The 17,892-nt window shown below is 51.2% G+C and overlaps 4 protein-coding genes across 4 annotated transcripts; 2 read left to right on the top strand and 2 right to left on the bottom strand.

Annotated features, from left to right (window-relative positions):
- Positions 1–1,438: 1,438 nt before the first annotated feature.
- PtA15_5A342 (uncharacterized protein) lies at positions 1,439–3,042 on the bottom strand (the record flags this gene model as incomplete). Its single annotated transcript, XM_053169093.1, has 7 exons — positions 1,439–1,677; positions 1,771–2,002; positions 2,078–2,134; positions 2,220–2,317; positions 2,428–2,499; positions 2,578–2,827; positions 2,917–3,042. The coding sequence occupies 7 exons, from the start codon at positions 3,040–3,042 to the stop codon at positions 1,439–1,441; spliced, it is 1,074 nt and encodes a 357-aa protein (XP_053020324.1).
- Positions 3,043–4,071: 1,029 nt separating this feature from the next.
- Positions 4,072–5,222, bottom strand: PtA15_5A341 (uncharacterized protein; the record flags this gene model as incomplete). Its single annotated transcript, XM_053169092.1, has 4 exons — positions 4,072–4,440; positions 4,515–4,676; positions 4,782–4,894; positions 5,015–5,222. The coding sequence occupies 4 exons, from the start codon at positions 5,220–5,222 to the stop codon at positions 4,072–4,074; spliced, it is 852 nt and encodes a 283-aa protein (XP_053020323.1).
- A 2,978-nt stretch (positions 5,223–8,200) lies between these two features.
- Positions 8,201–11,338, top strand: PtA15_5A340 (uncharacterized protein; the record flags this gene model as incomplete). Its single annotated transcript, XM_053169091.1, has 5 exons — positions 8,201–8,247; positions 8,309–8,559; positions 8,674–10,837; positions 10,950–11,191; positions 11,268–11,338. 5 exons carry the CDS (start codon positions 8,201–8,203, stop codon positions 11,336–11,338), a joined length of 2,775 nt encoding a protein of 924 aa, XP_053020322.1.
- Positions 11,339–14,492: 3,154 nt separating this feature from the next.
- PtA15_5A339 (uncharacterized protein) lies at positions 14,493–17,500 on the top strand (the record flags this gene model as incomplete). The annotated part of the gene is made up of 6 exons (XM_053169089.1): positions 14,493–14,498; positions 15,754–15,945; positions 16,046–16,114; positions 16,186–16,791; positions 16,945–17,356; positions 17,442–17,500. The coding sequence occupies 6 exons, from the start codon at positions 14,493–14,495 to the stop codon at positions 17,498–17,500; spliced, it is 1,344 nt and encodes a 447-aa protein (XP_053020321.1).
- Positions 17,501–17,892: the final 392 nt, after the last annotated feature.

Below are 17,892 nucleotides of genomic sequence, written 5' to 3'. Positions count from 1 at the left end.
TAGTTCCCACCATCAGGTCCTCAGAACCTAGAATATCATATCTCAGATCTTATCCATTTCCCTATCTCTATCTATATGTTCTTCTTATATTTCCTATCCTTGAAATATAAGCAGAATCCCCCATTTGTTTTGTGTCCTGCTGTCACATCAGAGAAACAGGCTCACAGTTTCCATTACCAAGGGAACACTCTCACATCTCACACTGAATGTTGATGATTTCCCTTTATAACTTTACTTTCAGAAGCTGCATAGAATGTCAAAATTATTTCTTGGAGAAAAAAAAGGATGCAAGAAACAGGGGGGCTATCCTGAAGATACTAAGGATAGGACCAAGGAGCTGCCAATGGTGGCAAGGTTGGAAGAAGCTCTGACTTGATGATTGTATTTCAAATATCAGGAGCAGAACTCATAGTCCCTCATAACCCATGGAAAAATGGTCCACCAAAATCAGCAAATTGCTTGTAAAATGGAATTATTAACCCATACTCTCCTCTAACCCATAGCAAAATAGGTCCACCAAGAGGTATGGGTTAAGAAAGACTTGACTATACACTACAAGAAAAATTCAGGCAAGTGCCAACAGTTGACATGTGAGAACTCAAATTTGTTCATGGAACTTAAACCTTTGTCCATATGTTGCCTTTGGCCAAGCTTCAGTGCACAGCCACTCTGCATGATGCACAGTTACTTTGCAAATAAAAACTGATGTTTGCTTGAATGGAAGTTACAAACCAATATATTGCATGTCAACTGGAGGTACTTGCTGGACTTTTTTGTCTATCATCTATGTAGTGATAGAAAAAAACTAGAGAGCCCCCTTGCAAGATCCAAAGGGGGCCTAAAATTATTGAAAGAAGACAGGAAAGAGACATCACACTTGTGATGGAGAAGATACATCTCACTTGAGATGGAAAGAGACATCACTTACACAATGTCATCTTGACACCCCATTGGAAAGGAAACAAGTTGACCCTTGGCCAGAGATCACCATGTTGTATCGCCTCTTAGCATTCTATGCTAGACTATACTTCTCCTTTTAGATGTAGATCTGAGTTGAACAGAGTACTCCTTATGCTTTGTAGCATCAAAATTCAGTATTCACTTATCTATATTGCATAATCAGATTGAGTTAAGTACAAGAATTGGTGCAATTGTCAGTTCACAGGCGAGTGATATGTTAAGCTGGAGACAAGCCAGGGAAACTACATAGGTATGGAGAGAAACAGCATCCTGGAGCTGGAGGGAAAAGTACAAACAAATAGATCAAGCAAAAAAACTATAAATGTGCCATTGGCTTTTCGATTGTCAACTTACAAGGTTTCGAGAAAGGCAGAATTATCTTCACAAGAAGTAGCAGATGTCGCATCCAGTTATGCATTTATAAAACTCTAGTCTCAGAAACAGAAGAACTACATGTCTGTGAAACAAGAATCCAATTTCAGATGTTCAACTTCTTGGAAAGATCAGCCTCAAGTTCGGTAGTGGCACTCGTCACAGCGACGGGCTCGCTAGCTACAGTGGCAACGACGCTGGCACGTCTTTCGGTGAGTAGCGTCTGGCCGATTTCAGTGTGGGTCAAGCCTGAGCTCACGGAACCACCTCGTTTCAAAAACTCATCCATTTGCAATGGCTCATGGTTAATCGATGGTTGTATTATCGGAGCTTCGTGAGTGACATCTGTTCATAGAGAGCAAAATTGATTAGTATGGTTCCTAATTTCAGTCTCATGGATTTACCACTCGACATGGCCAGAGGAATCTAAAAGCTGACGGTGAATAGGAATCGTAGTGTGTATTCTATGTCGCTCGTGGGTTTCCTTTTGGATGACTGGTTGCACCACGTGATGCACATGGTGATGCTCTCTAACCTGGACCGTCTCGCCACAATCGAGAATCGTTTTTTCGACGGGGGCATGAACAACCTCGTCTTTGAATTGGCTGCCGAGAGACTCATAAGCGGCGGCGTCCGCGGCACTGGCTTCAATGTTCTCATGAACAGCCGTCTGATTAACAACATGTGACATTTGGGCATCAGCTGTTGACGAAAATCCTGTTCGGAAAAATCAGGTCGAACTTACCACCGGGGCGACTTGGGTGCGATGTACCTCCTCCAATATCTCTTTGTCTTTCACGGGCTAAATGCACAGATGTAAAATAAGCAGCACATGTTTTTTTAATTTATTACATTTGTTTGAAAGGAGGATGCATAGGCAAACTCACCTGGACATGGTGTTGGACGTGGTGGATGTGTCTATCATGCTCCTTAGCTCTTGTGATTTCTTCGACTTCCTCGTGCTTAATCAGATTGTGCGTGACAGCTGTAATAGTTCATATACACTTTTTATCAGGCGACTAGTCTCATGAGGAAAGGATTGGAACGAAAGGGACATGAACAATTCGATGAAGGAGCATGTCTGAAATTGCTTACCTGCAGCCACTTTCTGACTTTCGGTATCCGGGACAATTTTGCCACTGAGAGGCTCCGCAGTAGAGTATCGGCCTGGATTCAAAGAAGAATATGTTTCAAGTGGTCAAATCACCGGGCGGAAACGAGGAATGATGCAAAGATTTTCCTCACGATCAACAACCGGGACTGGGACATCAGTCTTGATACTGAGCTTCCTGCTGTTTTCCTGGACAGGTTCGGTGCTTAAAACCACCGGAGATGCTGCGGACTCGACAGTCTCCTTGGAAGAAGCCTTCGAAGGGCGGCGGGGGGCTTTGCTGTCAATGGTTGCTTTAGAACCGCTGCGCGAGATGTTCTTTTCGTCCTTGCTGATCGAATTCAGAACGTCTTTGATTTTTCCCATTGTTATTCCTAAAGATTTCTGAGGTTGGGAGTAGAAAAATGCTTGTGAAACGGAACAATAGCTGAGTGGAACGGGGAAGTGGCAGAGTAGAGGATTTTCGCCTTGACGCGCGTGTTGGCGACGAGCTCGACCTGCTTTAAAGGTTCGGCATAGCTCTTTGTTATTGAGAGGGCGATTGAAGGCGATATTAGTCGGTGTTGGATCTTGCCGTTATTGGCTCTTCCATCCTCCATGACCAAGCTGGATCCGGTCTTATGTTTTCGAGAAAGGCTTGAGTGGAATAGTATCCACTCGATATTTCCAAGCACGGTTTTCCTAAACCGGCCGTCACTCATAAGACACGGAAGTCCACCAGTTTGTAAGCTGATGCAATATCCCGGGCTTATTCTCTGATTTGGAGGAGCTGCATGCCGTTTCCGGTCAAGCGCTGCACAACTGATAGTAGAAGAACCCCCCTCCCCCCTTTGCGAAACGACATCTGCATTGAACAGCTCTATGCCTGAATACATGTCGTTACCAAATGTGTTTGTGCTGCAGTTGGCCTTTCACGTATGGCTTCAACCAATCAAGTACATATGTGTAGTCTTACGCTGATCGCGGGGTGGAATGCGAAGTCACTTGCATTCTTCTTCGCCTTCCAGTTGCCGAAGAATGTTGTCGAAGTATCTCGCAGGGAGGTGAGTTGAACGATCTCATTACTTCCTCCGGTCACGACACCGATCAAATTCTCCGAGTGCTTTGTTTCTTGCACTTGGTTCAGCAATATGCGACCTGCAAGAAACTTGGGTCAGTTTCTCCCTGTCCGGATAAGTTGTTCTCTACTTTGCCCAGCTTAACAAAGGACGCGTTCCCGAGCTTTCCCGGGTATTTTGGGATTAAAGTTTTGGATGGCAAATTGACATGAGGGTCCAATGATCGGTCGGCTCAACTGGTCGGCAGCCCCAGCGTCAACCGTCAAATTGACGACCAAATTACCGACCCACCCGCCGGCACTTGAGTTCAGGCAACTATTTATGTCAACTTCATGTTACATAACTTGCCTGTGTTGATGTGCTGACAATCAGCGTTGACCAAACATCCGCCGCCGGGCACAGTGGCAAGATGCCGGCAAGATCAGCCCTAACCCAAAAGGGCAGAGGGGGCCGAGATGAATAAGTCCGCCCGTCGGAGGGTCGACCCTCACACATTTTTTCAAAGTCCGCTCATCGCCAATTGGACAGTTTCCAGAATGTTTACTTATCATTAATGGAAGAGAGGTTTTCTCAGATTATACTGCCAAGCTGTTGAATAGATACTTCATAGACTCCCAAAAACACAGCACCGCCCAATCCGATCCAGATTGTACGGGGTATGACCCCTTTCCAAAATGCTGACCATCCTTCTTCTCGATAGACCCGGGCAAAGCTCTCGGGAATCCCTATCCGCGCCCCGTCGCATTCTTTTGTGAGCATGATTCGAGTCTTGACTACGTCCAGGGGAGTGGTCAGCGCAGCTGCAGTGGAACCAGCGATGCTCCCACAAATCGCAGAGACATGCGGGGGTAATTGATCGGATGATAATAGGGAGCGTCTTTCAGCAGCTTGCGATTTCAATTTTTCGTAAAGCGGGAATTGTAGGAGTGAAAATGGAACCTGGGCAAAGGACATATCATGCATCAATTCTGCAAAGGCGAAATGAAATGAAATTCATTGGTTCGAGAACTAACCTCTCGTAAGATGGTGATCCCAAAGCCTTGGTAAAGCGACTTGAATCCACCTTGTTGTATTGCCAACTGCAGCGCTTTAGCGGAACTGGTACTCGAGCCGTATGTCGCAGTTTGTTGCCGCTGCTTGACGACTTCAGTAGGGACCCTAACCAAACAGGCGGCCTGAAGAGCGAGGAGATGAGATCACAAAAAGATGATCTGTAAATTAAGAATGGGCCCACAAGGTCAAACCCAAATTAATGTTGATCGCCAAGAATTGGAACGTACCACCTCACCTAGTGAAGCTGAGATCATGTGGACCATCGGACTGGAAAGAGATGGGAATGCGTTGGGGATAATCGATCGCTTGCAATATTCATAAGTTGTGAAGAAGAGTGCGGCTGTATCGGTTTTGTGTTTACAGGCGAGTAAATTGTTGTAAACAATTCAGCAATTATCAGGATATGTGCACACCAGCCTAAATACTCTCGACTCTCGCCTTAACCGAACATGAAACTGACCACCTGGTGCGCTTCCAACGGCAACACTTCCCAGACCTTTGTAGACACCTTTGAAGCCACCCGAGGCGATGAAACCCTCGCGAGATTGCAATCTGGTCTTGAGGGTATCGATAGGATAAAAGAACAGATCGACGGTCGTACCGGCTATCGCACCAGCCACCATTGGTTTGAGTAGACCGGTGAACTGCAAGCTGGATTCAGTCGTCATTGTCGCATGTGCGGTACAAGCTTACCTGTGGTCGGACTCGGGATATGGCTCTCTAATCTTACAGCTTATCCGGTGTTCACTCCGGGGTGACCCCTAGCGGCCGGGGGACCGGCGCGGCTGGGGCTCGCGAAGCGAGCGTCAAAAAGAGGGGCTTGCAACCAGTCCTGACACCAGAAATTCCAGATTTTCACTGTGTTTTAGGGCTTTTGCACTTTGGCCATTGATGGTGCCTTTGTCTCAGCTCCCCCTCAGATGAGATGAAAAATACCCAGCAGGCAGACATCGTGGCTAACATAGCAGACTACCTCCCTCCTACGCGCAGAGTGGTAAAACAGTGGTTTCATTGCGCCGATGGGAGGGTGAGACTGGATGACTTCCCGTCAAGATCTGCAGGCCTCCCAGATCTCAATTCACACACCCAAATTCTTAATTTTTGACAAAAAGATAAGTGTTTTCCCAACCCTACAGTTTATTGATTTCATGTGCACTGGTTGATTTTTTGATAGGTGTCTTAATTTAGGATTTAGAGGGGCATCTAGAGCTCTCTAAATGACGACGGGAAGTCATCCACTTCCCGTCAGGATCTGCAGGCCTCCCAGAAGTGATCTAGAGCCCAAAAAGCTGGATTCTGCTGCCAAAATCCAGAGTTTTTGGGTCTGAACCAACATCTCCCAGAGTGCACATGAGGTCCCCCACTTAAGGGCTATGTGAGCCCCACAGCCTTGGAGAATTCAGGACTTGGGTGGGAACTTTCTCACAATAAATATCACTCACTTTTTCTTGAATTTTTTCCCTCTGATTTTCATTTCTATGCTATCCCTATCTCTGTACTATTATCACAAATCCTCAAATCATTTCCTTGATCTGCAATCATCTTTGTAAAATTGTGAGTTTTAGTTTCTACACAGTGAAAAGGTATGTATCTCTGAACAGAAACCTTACCCTATTCTTGAAAAGGGTATCAGTTGCATGAATTTGGGGCAAAACCTGGGTTTTTCAACATCCTCCTCTTGGGGGGCTTGCTGGGGCCCTCACCCTAGTCATGCAAACGTCATGCCAAGGTTATACATGATATCCTGGGATACTGGAGGACTTCCTGTGCAATCTGGAGCCCCCACAGATGTTGTTTTATACCCAAAAAGTCTAGATTTTTGCCAGGAAACCCAGCTCTTTGAGCTCTACATCACTTCTGGGAGGCCCACATATATCAACAGGAAGTCAACCACTCTTGGCTAAATCATAAATTGAAATTGTTGAATGCAAACTGTGATTGTTGTTAGAAAGATTTCTAAGTGTTTCAAAGGACAGGTCATCAAGAAATTGGGATAAATGATGCTGTCCCTTTGAACAAGTCACATGGAATCTATGTAGTTGATGAACATGGACCCAGAAAGTCAAGCTCATTCAAATCATTAGCCGCTCATGTCAGCAAGCTGGCAGATGAAAAATCCCTTGTTCCTTGTTCTGATTTTGTTAATGATTCCACACTGAAACAGAAATCAATTTTCAACATCTCCATCAGAAAAAGCTTAGATTTGTTCCTCAGAGAATTGCCCTGCTAAGCTAACATAACCATCCAACCATGTATGGATATCATATTTTGAGCCTTTATATGCTACTCATGTTCCAGCCACAGCCACAGGAAACAATAGCCCAGAGCTAAAGATGAATGTGGTATTTTGAGTGAACATCACATGCCAACCTTATCGATAGAATGTTACCAGAACGCCTTTAAAACAAAATGATTTTGGATAGCCACACACATCTTGTGTGTGTGTGTGTGCGTGTAGAAACAGCAATATTGTAACTCTGTGTGTTTCATAGCCTGGGAATGGCGATCAGGACTCCGAATAAGCCGCGGCGAGCAGACAGTTCGAATCGGATTATCCAAGGCACATGGAACAGCACGGCAATGACAGAGCAACTGGTGCCACAGGCCCATACCCCGGGCGCTCTGTGGAAGCCCTGCGATGTATTTAATCCGTACTTTCATAGGAGCCTGCGGCCGGTATAGCTTGAGGCGCCGACACACGTGACGGGCCGCCGTTGTGATACATATGCCGTGAGAGCGGCGTGGCCATGGCGTCACCAGCCCGCCAGATTGTTTCGGTACACAAGTGCATGTAGCTGGCGCCTGCGTAGATTCCAAACACTTGCTTCTTGGCGGGTCAGGTGGCCTACAGTGGTTGGGATGGCCTCCTTCGAGATTGACAGCTCTTTTAATCACCCTCAAGTCACGGGACTAGTACGTAGAGGCGTTAATTGCGCTTGTGGAAGTATGTATAGCTTGTTTTAGATCAGGGACGGGTCTTGCTTGCTTGCCGTCTGCGGCCGTGTGATTGTCTTGCAGTTTCCGGGGCAGCTCAGCTAGGGGCGAGTTTTGAGTTGCTCTGAGGGAAGAGCTGAGTGAGTGTGCAGTGCTTTGTGAATGTGCTCACGGCCATCAATGGAGATGGTGATTCTCTGTTCGCTGGGGCTCCTGAGCGAGTGGAGTGTGTCCAAAGAGTGCTTGTTGAAGCGAGGTGATCATGGGGCCGGGGCGGACGAGGCGAGTTTGTTGTTGCTAATCAGGTCTCCACAATCTGGTGGTTTCATCAGTGCAGCTCGGTTCAGTCTGGGTCGACCGGAGAGGCTGGTATATGATTATTGGGTGGGATATTGTGTCTCGATGATACGGGCAGAGAGTATGGGGGTGGCGGCTGTATGGGAATATGTAGGGTGGGAGCGATCTTCGTTTATGTTCTCTGTGGGGTAATCTGGGGTAATATTGTGTGTATTGGATCAGCTGACAGCCCATTCCACTCCTCACTACATAAGCACATCGACCACTCCCCCCTCATCCCCCATCCTCAGCTGCCTCAAGTAAACACAAACACCTGGCCTTATCTACAGCGAGCACACCGAGCGTTGTCTGCTGCTGACTGCCTGCCTGAAAGACAGAACAAGACATCCACAGCCGAACAGACACCCCACAGGCCATGGATACTCCCAGAAAACCCCGCCCGTTGCCCCAGGATATCATCAGGTCAGCCCTGGCCCATCGCCCATCCCACAGACTCCCTGCTGACCCCCTCTGCGCGGCCCAGACTGATCTGCCAGCACGTCGTCCTCGCTGCCCATCCCGCACAGCCTCACCTTGCCCTCGACCCCTTCATCCGAACAATCACCCCGCCAGAGGGCCACGACTACCTCAGGACCATCACCCTCGAACCCAGCCCTGCTGTCCAAGCTCAACAGACCCTCAAATCCCTCTGTCTGGTCTCGCACCAGTGGAACTCAGAGGCTAGAAAGACTCTCTGGTCGTCAGGCATCCAATTCGGATTGCCCCGCTCCTTTGGTAACCTCCCATCTGCTACTTAGCATCCTCCTCAAATCTGCACCATCCATCTTGCGATCAAAAAGACCCGTCTGACCTTGCGCCTTCCCCCCCCCCCCCCCTGAACATCCGCAGAAACCGTGGTCAAGTTGGTCGACCCCATCGGGTCTTTTTTCGACGGCGGAGTCGAGCCAACCTGGCTGATTTCGCCACCCCCCAGTCGACAATCAAGCCCCAAGAGAACATTCTGCACCCATGAAAACCTAGTCTGCGTCTCCTCCGGTCGGCACGTTCCCTCCGAGCTCGAACACACCGACTGCCGCCGAAGCTTCTCGGGCGGTCGGCGCTCAGTCAGTCTCAAGCGGCAAGGTGGGAACTATATCCTGCAGCCTCATTCGGAGAGGGACTACCCTCCTTCGCCGGATAAGTCGACGTGCGCCGCCGCACTGACTCCTGTCAGCCCCGGCCATCGACGTGCCCTGGAGCGTAGCATAAGCCCTCTTCGTGGCAGGATTGCCGTCCAGTCACTCTCCCAGGCTTTCAGGCGCACATCCGTCTCCCCCCTCGCCTCGCCAACCTCAATCGCTAGATTCGGCAAGCGTGCCGAGGACCTCAAAGAAGAAGACGAGACGGAGGATGATGAATACATATTTGATCACCACATCGATGACCTCTTCAATCCCGCTCCTTACATCACATCCGTATCCTTCTCCAAGTATCGCTCTCATGGAATGAGGCGAAGTGTAGCTGAAGGTCAGCAGATTCGCTTCGTGACGCCAGAACGACTCTGCAGGCTTCTGAGGTCTACCCGCTCGAGGTACAGCGGGCTGTCCAACAACAAAAACCACGATCAAACCGCCGAACGAAATCAAGCTTCCGAGAGTCATCTGATCCTGCGCAAAGGCAAGTTGGAAGCGGTCGGCTTCAGCGAGTACATGGATAGCGCAATCACCAAGGGCGTGCTTGATGAGATCTTGCTTCGCGGTGGGGTGGAAGTGGAGTACCATGTCATCAATCCAGATTGCCACCCAGCAGAAGACGAATCCTTCGCAGAAGAAAACCATGATCGGGGCCGTGCCCGATCTCGCAAGGAGTTATACACCGCCTCCCACTGTGCTAGTCCGCATCACACCTTGCCGGCTCCCGTCGAACAACTTTTCCAAGCTTATGCTCCTATGCATCCAACGATCACCGCATCCCCCATCTCATTCGAAACAGATCCGTCGTGCTCATTCAGGATCGAAAGACGCTTGGAGTCCAGCTTACTCATGGAAACTCCCGTCAAAGCCCTCGACCTCTGCGGCTGCATCTCCAGCAAATTCCGCGCGTCTCTGAAGGACTTTATCATTGACCATGCCCTATCCTCCCCCTATCCGCCAACGCGAGCAACCTCTAATCCGATCAGCTTGATGAACACGCCTAATGGACTGCTCAGATCGACCAGGTTCCCTTTTCTCACGCGACTAGGATTGAGTAGGGTGATGATCCTTGATGATCTTGAGCTGTCAGACTTTCTTTCTGGCTTTGTCAATCTACTCGATCTGGATCTCAGCCACACGCGGGCTGGAACAAATGTTCTACACACCCTCCAGCTGATCAAAAAGAGCGACCGAAGCAGAGGCGAATCTGTGATCCTGCGGCCGAGCTTCAGGAGCTTGAACCTAGCGAAATGTCGAGGCTTGACCAAAGACAACTTGGTGGGGTTCTTGTGTGGAAATCAAGATGACAACCCGGACAGCGATGCGGAGCAGTGGGAAGATCCTGCGGAATCGATCGGCGGACTGGAAGAGCTGTCCTTGCACGGCGACTTGACCCAGCCCACCCCTCTTGATTCGGAAGCGCTTGAGAAGATTTTGGCCAGCTGCCCGGCCCTGCTTTCGGGCAAACTGACGACGCTCGACCTCTCCTCAGTGATGATCGACGACAGCCAGTTTGACCTGAAGCGCAAGATGCCAGCGCAGCCCCGGCTGCTCCAGCTGGGGCTAGGATCGTGTGCCCACATCAGCCTGGAGACGATCCGGTTCCTGCTCAAGGAGAAGATGCACGCGGTGGAGGTCTTGGACATCTCGTTCAGCTGCTTGTCCGCCCGCCAGCGGGAGACCCGGTTCGGCCAGCCGACCTGTGCCATCTCGACCGCCAAGCTGCACGCCGAGCTCATCAGTCCCGTGACGTGCACGGGCCCGGACGGGCGCAGGACGAGCAATCTGAGGGTCATCGAGCTCGACGACGCCAGCTTGCAGGCTATCCGGGGCGGAGCCGGGGGCTGGAAAGCTGCGTTCGGAAAAGGCCAACGCGGATGGTGCGTATATACTCCCCCCCAACTGCGTGTCATGCATGCGCTCTTCTCTGCTCAACGCGCTTGCCGGAACATGATCTGATGGGCGATCTCTTTTGGTGATGCACGTAAACAGGTATGTAGACCTATCCGTATCCGTGATCATCGCCCGAGAGCGCTCGCCCCAAGACGGCTGCATGTCGGCGGATCCCCGCCGGCAAGTCATCGGCCGTGCGGGCTTGGTCGGCCTGGCGTCGGCGGAGGCTCTGACGGGGGAGGCCGAGCTGGGCCGGCTGGAGGCCAGCTTGGAGGGCCTCAAAAGCGCCGACGAGACCATCCGCCACACCGAGATCGGCTGGATGAGCCGCAAAACTGAAAGTATGTCCCCGCCAACTCGCCCGCCTTCCTTCTTTCTCAGCCCGCTTACCCCTCCACTTCTTCGTCCCTGTTTCAGTCCTGCATGGGTCCGGACTCTTGGGACGGCAGGAAGGCCTCTACGGCTTCCATGCATTCGCATCCAACTAAAACATCTTCCACACACCCCCAAGATAAATACTCATACCCCAAAATTGGCTCCTCTTTCTCCTGTCCATAACTCTTCCCGTTCCTCGTTTTCTCCCGCGCTTTCTGGATGTGCCGGTGTTCGATTGCCCACAGCAGTCCGGTCTTTCTGCTGCGCTAATGGAACGCTTTGTTGTATGATGCCCCCGCTTTCCTTCCTTCCTTTCTGCTCTTTTATTCGATGGATGGCTTGTGTGTATTTTTGGTACTGTGCTTTATTGAGTAACAGCGATTATCATTGTACTGCAAGGGTCTCTAGTCCCGAGGGGAAACCGTGCAGGGTCGCCTTGGCGGTTTGTTTGAGAGTGCGGATGTTTGGGAATAGGGTGCTCCAACTCCGCCGTTTATTCCTCTTGTACATATAGCAATGATCATGGCTCTGGAGGAGCGCTGAGGTAGATGAGTCGTTGTCCATGGTTTTGGCCGAACGATCTCCGCTTGAACAATCACTGCCCAATCAACCACCTCCTAATCCGGGACCGCAGCGATCCCATTCCCGAACCATCCGCTTCTCACCAGCATCATCCAAGTCCCTTTTATCTAACTTAGCTAATTTCCCTCCTTCGGAGGGTCCCTGCGGGACGGCGTCCCCCCTCCACATAGAGAGGGACTTAGTTAAGTTAGCCCTTTTATCGTGATTGATGATTGACCTTCAGGCACACTTGGCTGGGTATCTCTTCCTTTGAGCAAGGTTTTATCTTCTTCTTCGGTTCAGCAGCCCATTTACACCGAAAACATTCGTGGAAAAAACAAGGGCTCCCGGCGGCCTGGGAGTCACATATAGCGACCCGGGGTGCCTTTCGTGGAGAGGCTCTGATTCGAAGCTTGGCACCAATTGATGGATGCTCCGTCCAGATAAACTTGGCACTGGTTCTGGACGCGTGACTCAGCTTCCAAGTTGATCCGCCATCGACAGTCACCAAGCTTCAGCCTGGACAAATTGCAGAGAGGCACATTCCGCGGGCCCATTGCTCCCAGACCGACAAGCCGAGCAAGAATGGAACTCACGAGCGGGGCGAACCTCACGTGGGATGTAAACCTGGGCGACTTTGCTGGATTCAGCTGTGCACCAGTTAGCAACAGTGCAGTACCTGCGTACCAAGACGGCCCAGGGCCACCTTTGGCTGGCCATCAAGAGGGGCGGCACCAGTGTGGTGTTCACACTGGTGAAGAAGTCTCAGGTTCATGCATGTCTCAAGAAGGTGGACTTCAAGATGCAGAAGGGGGAGCGGGATATTCAAGGTTCTGCCTCAAGTTCCAGTGGTAAGGACCCCGGAAAGCCCCGACCAAGCCGCCTCATGTAATTTTCGCTGATTTTGGGTTTTGGATACGTGGGGAAATTGGGTTTTTCCCAATTTAACCCAGTTTGGATACGTAGTACATGAGGAGGATATTTTGGGAGAAAGGCCCACCGGGGCAAAATTAGACGAAAAAAGCCTTTTCTTGGGCGGGAATTGAACCCAAGACCTACATGGTTGGTTTTTTTTTCCAGGCAAGCCTAAAATATACCAACTACATTAGGAACATCTTGGAAAAATAAACCAATTTGGATACTTATCCGGTGATTTACATGAGGAGCATTTTGCAAAAAAATGTCCCCCGGATACGTGTTACATGAGGCGGCTTGGTAGGGGCTCTCCGGGGTCCTCAGTGGTAGGCTGGTTCACAAGGTCCCCCATAGGCAGAGTTCAACATTCAAGGTTTGGTCTGATTGATAATCTGGATCCAACCTTTGTTTTTTGTTTCTCGCAGTTGTGTTCCTTCTTTTGTTTGTGTTATTATGCAAGTGTTGTGAGGTCTGTGCGCTTGTCACACACAAGAAGAGGATGAAAACTCCCATGAAATGTTCCACCTGGAGTCCAAGTGCAATCTTGCACTCAGAGGATGGGTTGGGATGGGGAATATCTGATCTGCAGAAGAACCATCAATTGTTTGATCAATCTTCATTGATTTGAGTATTGGGGAGTTTGTTCCGCCATTGTTTCTTTGTTTCTGGACCTCAACAAACCATCCAAACCATTTCCAGGCTTCCAACCTTGTTGTATCTTGTGAAATTCACACCCAAGCTATCCTTTTAAATTCCTTCTTGCACATCATCTGGGCCAACATAGAGGGAAGCCTAAACAGCACTTTCTTCCCCTCTCCCAACTGCCTCCACCTAGGATGGATGGAGTCCCATACTGTTGAGCAACATACACAGTCACTTGATTGCCCTCAAGAGAAGATTGGGCGGCTGCTATAGATGCAGGCCATCAAGGGAGCAGTGCCTGGGTCCATTCTGAAATTCTCTAGTACAGCCAATCCATAGTATGTTGATGATTCCAACATCACATGCAAGGAAGAAGATTATCATGAAGATCAATCCCTCATTATTGTATGTCTCAAATTTTAAGCTCAAGATTTAAGATGTTGTGATTGTTGTTTATTTTGATCAATGTTATTTGGATGTGTTTGTGGTATATAAGTGTGTGTGGCAAGATGTGGAAATCATGTTGTTTTGCCTGATTTTCCCCCAAAAAATCAGAATTTCCCTCATTGGATTTATGAAATTTTTGTAGTGTGTACACGCATTGGATTGGTTGCAGTGTTGTTGGGTCTGAACACCCCAGGGCTGGATGGCCATATACCAGTGAGCTAGCCCCTGCACTACATAAATTCACATAATTCCTCTTTTTCAGAGGTCCCAGCTACTGCAGTGCAGCCCATGTGCTAAGCCAATCCTGAATATGACCCCAAAGCCAAAGCTTGTTCCCCTGGATATAACCCTCTCTGGACTACTCAAGCATCCATCTTGCTCAAGAATCAAGGCTTGGAAACCTCACACCCCAGGACAGACCCCCAGTGTCTCCTTCCCCTTTTCCCCAGCTAGGCACAAGTGGGAAAAAGTCACCAATCAGACAGAGCCAGACTATTAGGAAAGACACTTTAAATGCACCATCTCTTCCTCCTTCCCACTCCAGCATGGCAGTTCCCAACTTGATACATGTATTGGCCACAGAGATCTCAGCTTGGTTATACCCCCTGTTTCATCTATGACATCATATGACATCCACCCCCTGTTTCAGAATCCAAACCCATCGGTAATTACATCATGTGTCCTGCCATGGTGGAGTCAACCATGCATGTGAGCTGTAGTTCCCCTCTTTGGTCCTTCTTATCTCCTTCCAGACCTTGATTTGTACATATTGTGTTCCCAATTGGTGCCAGTGCCACCTCCTTAGTTGTTCCATGCTTCAGCTTGATGATCTTCACCTGTCACTCACTTGCCCAGCTGCAATGGTGGTTGAGGGTTTAAATGTTAGTGTAGCTTTTTTCTTTTCTCACAGCTCCTGGGCATAAAAATGGGCAGAAACAGCCCAGTTTTTCTTTCTTTTTCCGGCCCTAGAATAGCGGGGAGTTCATTCTGTGACACTACCAGGGGGCAAAAATCTGTTAGCAATGCTACCGGGGGGTAAAAATCTGTTAGTGGTCAATCTGCTATGCTAACAGTTAGTGTAGCAATGTTTTTTCTGTGCTAACAGTTTTTTTTAGCGTTAGTACAGAAACAACAAGCTCCGCTACATGTCTAGTTTAGCGGGGTAAAATCCCACTAACGCTGCGAGTTTTTGCTCAAAAAAGGAAATGCCTAGTGTCTCTGCCTATTTGTATGACACCTGATCTTGTGTTCTCCCATCCTGTTTGTCCCCCTTCAGATCCTGGCCCAGAGACTCAGGGAACTTTTCATGAGCCTAGTTTATGCCATTGCATATCAGATTGAGCCTCCCCCACCAGGGGGCAGTCAGGGGCTCCCAGCCCCTGGAACAAGGGGATTGTGTTCAGGCTACATAGTTCTACTGCTGATCCAGCACACTGCAATTCTAGTGGCAGCAGAGATTGACTGATCTTGCTACTCCCAAAAAAGACATCTGCCCCAACTGGTTTCCGACTGATGGTGTGCGGCTGAGATGTGGAGTATGTAGTGGCTGGCTGATGTGGTGGGCAGAGCCTTGTTGGGCTGGGAGTGTTTCACAGGGTGTTGCTGGGTTTCTTCGGGTGGTTGTTTTGGGTGGCGGGGTTGCCAGGGCGCAGAGAGTGAGGGCGAAGAGCATCGGATCCGCCTCAAAAACCCCACCACCCCCACCACCCCCCCACCCCCCATCCCCCACCCTCGCCCACATCCACACGATGAAGACACCCTCCAGCCGGCGCCCGCTGCAGCTGCTCAACCCGCAGGCCGCCGCCCACGTCGCCCTCACCCCCGCCCCGCCCGCCCCCAGGCTCAGCTCCTCCCAGCACACCCTCCAGACCCTCGCCGGCGGGCGCTACTACGACGAGTACGACGAGGACGACGACGGGCTGCCCCCGCCCCACTCTGCCCACTTCCCGCCCTCGCCCGACAGGGCCCGCCCGCCGACCGCCGGCTCCTCCCACCTCATCACCTTCCAAAGCCCCAAACCCGCCTCCTGCCAGTCATCCTCAGCCAACCACCCCCCGCCATCGACGCCCTTGCCACCACCGCCACCGCCGCCGCTGCTGCTCGAACGCACCCCCGCCGGCCGACTCGCCCGCTGGAACCGCCGGCTGCGCCAGAAGCCCCTCCTCGGCTTCTGCATCCGCCTCCTCCTCCTCGTCCTCCTCTGCGCCGCCGCCGTCGCCCTCCTCGTCTGGACCCTCCTCCCCCCCGTCGACGAGAAAGACCTGCCCGCGCTCAGGATCCCCACCAGCTTCGAGGCCCTCAAGAAACTCAATGCGCTCCTCCAAGTCAGTCCCCCCCCCCCCCCCCCCCTCTCTCCCATATCCTCAATATACTGAAGAAAACTCTGTGCGACCAGATCTACAAGACTGCACACTACTACCGCGTGCTCTCGTCCTTCGTCCTGCTCTACCTCTTCCTGCAGACCTTCTCGCTGCCGGGCTCGATGTACCTGTCGATCCTAGCGGGGGCGATGTTTGGGGTGCAAGTAGCGCTGCCGCTGGTGTGCATGTGTGTGGGGACGGGGGCGATGCTATGCTACCTGATGTCGCTCTGTCTGGCGCGGGACCTGGTGGTCCAGACGCCGTCGATCCGCGCGAGGCTGGAGGACTGGAAGCTGGCGCTGGCGACGAAGACGAACAAGCTCGACCTGTTTGCCTACCTCGTCGTCATCCGCATCTCGCCCCTGCCCCCCCACTGGGTCGTCAACCTCCTCGCGCCCCACGTCGGCATCCGGCTAGGCACCTTCTGGCTCTCCACCTGTCTCGGCATCTTGCCCGTCACCCTCATCCATACCCAGCTCGGCACAACGCTCGACCAGATGGTCGGCCCCGAAGAGCTCGCCTTCCTCACCCCCAAGAACCTCTCCGGCCTCGCCCTCGTCGCCGCAGCCGTCCTCGTCCCCGTCCTCATCCGCTGGCGCCTCCGCACCGCCAGCCCGCTCCCACACACCTCCACCGCCCAGGTCTCCTCCGTCCAATCAACACCCTTCGCCGCCCGCATCGGCCTCCCCCTCAACCACCACAACCACACCAACGACGACGACGACGACGACGACGACGAGGATGATGATGATGATGATGATGATGAGCTTGAAGACGGACACGGGCGGGGCCAGGAGCAGCCACCAGGGCCGCGGAGACAGACCGTCCGGAGCCTGAGCGGCCAGCCCCACCTGCACAAGCTGACCCGGGTCGACTCGCCGGACACCCTGCTGCTCTCCAGCACGGCCACCCAACAGCCCTCCGCCGCCGAGCCCCCAACCCACCGTCCCGTCCTCCGCCCACTCGCCATCCCCCACCCGCCCGGCTCCTCCGTCCCCGCCGCGACCCCCCCCAGAGTCCATCCGAACCTCCTCCGACCCCTCCCGCAGAACCCAACCCGTCCCTCCCCGGACACCCCCCCCTCACATCCCCGCCACATCCTCCGCTCCCACATCCTCCTCAACCGGCCCCCCGCAGAGCCCCCGATCCCCGCCCCGCGACCCCCCCCGCCCCCCTTCTTCTCCGCGCACCCACTAACCTCTCCTTGTTTTTTTTTTTTGTATGGACATTTACTTTCACCTTATGCTACAACCACCGTTTATTCCTCTCCTATGCTCGACGCTTTTTTTAGTGTGGCTATTCCTGAGCTTGTTTAATTACCTCTCCCTCTCTCGGCATCCTTTTCTCTGAGCCCCGGCGCTTCTCTCTGGGCCATCCCAGTCGTTCTCTCTCTCTCTCATACTTTTTTCCATGTTGTCCGGATAACTACGTGCCCTTGCCCTCTACTTCAACCCGCCCTTTTTATCCCCTACTTCTTTTTTGATCTTTTTTTTGATCTTTTTTTTTCATGTGCCACATTAGATCTTCAACCCGCGATAGCTCATCTAGGCTACTCCCCCGTCCGTTCTGTTTCTGTTTCTGCCCATCCTACCTACACATATAGATCAAAACCCATACATACACACACATATTATCCCGGTCCAGCAACTTGATATCTTTAGATTTCCCTGCTTTCATCCTTTATGTCCTTCTTAATCTTGTTTGCTTCCTTCTCCCAAGATCTTCTTCCTTGTTCGTTTCGA

This window comes from Puccinia triticina, chromosome 5A (genome assembly GCF_026914185.1).
Source record: "Puccinia triticina chromosome 5A, complete sequence".
Taxonomy (NCBI): Eukaryota; Fungi; Basidiomycota; class Pucciniomycetes; order Pucciniales; family Pucciniaceae; genus Puccinia; species Puccinia triticina.
Note: the sequence above shows the minus strand (reverse complement) of the source record. Positions and strands in the feature narration are given on the sequence as shown.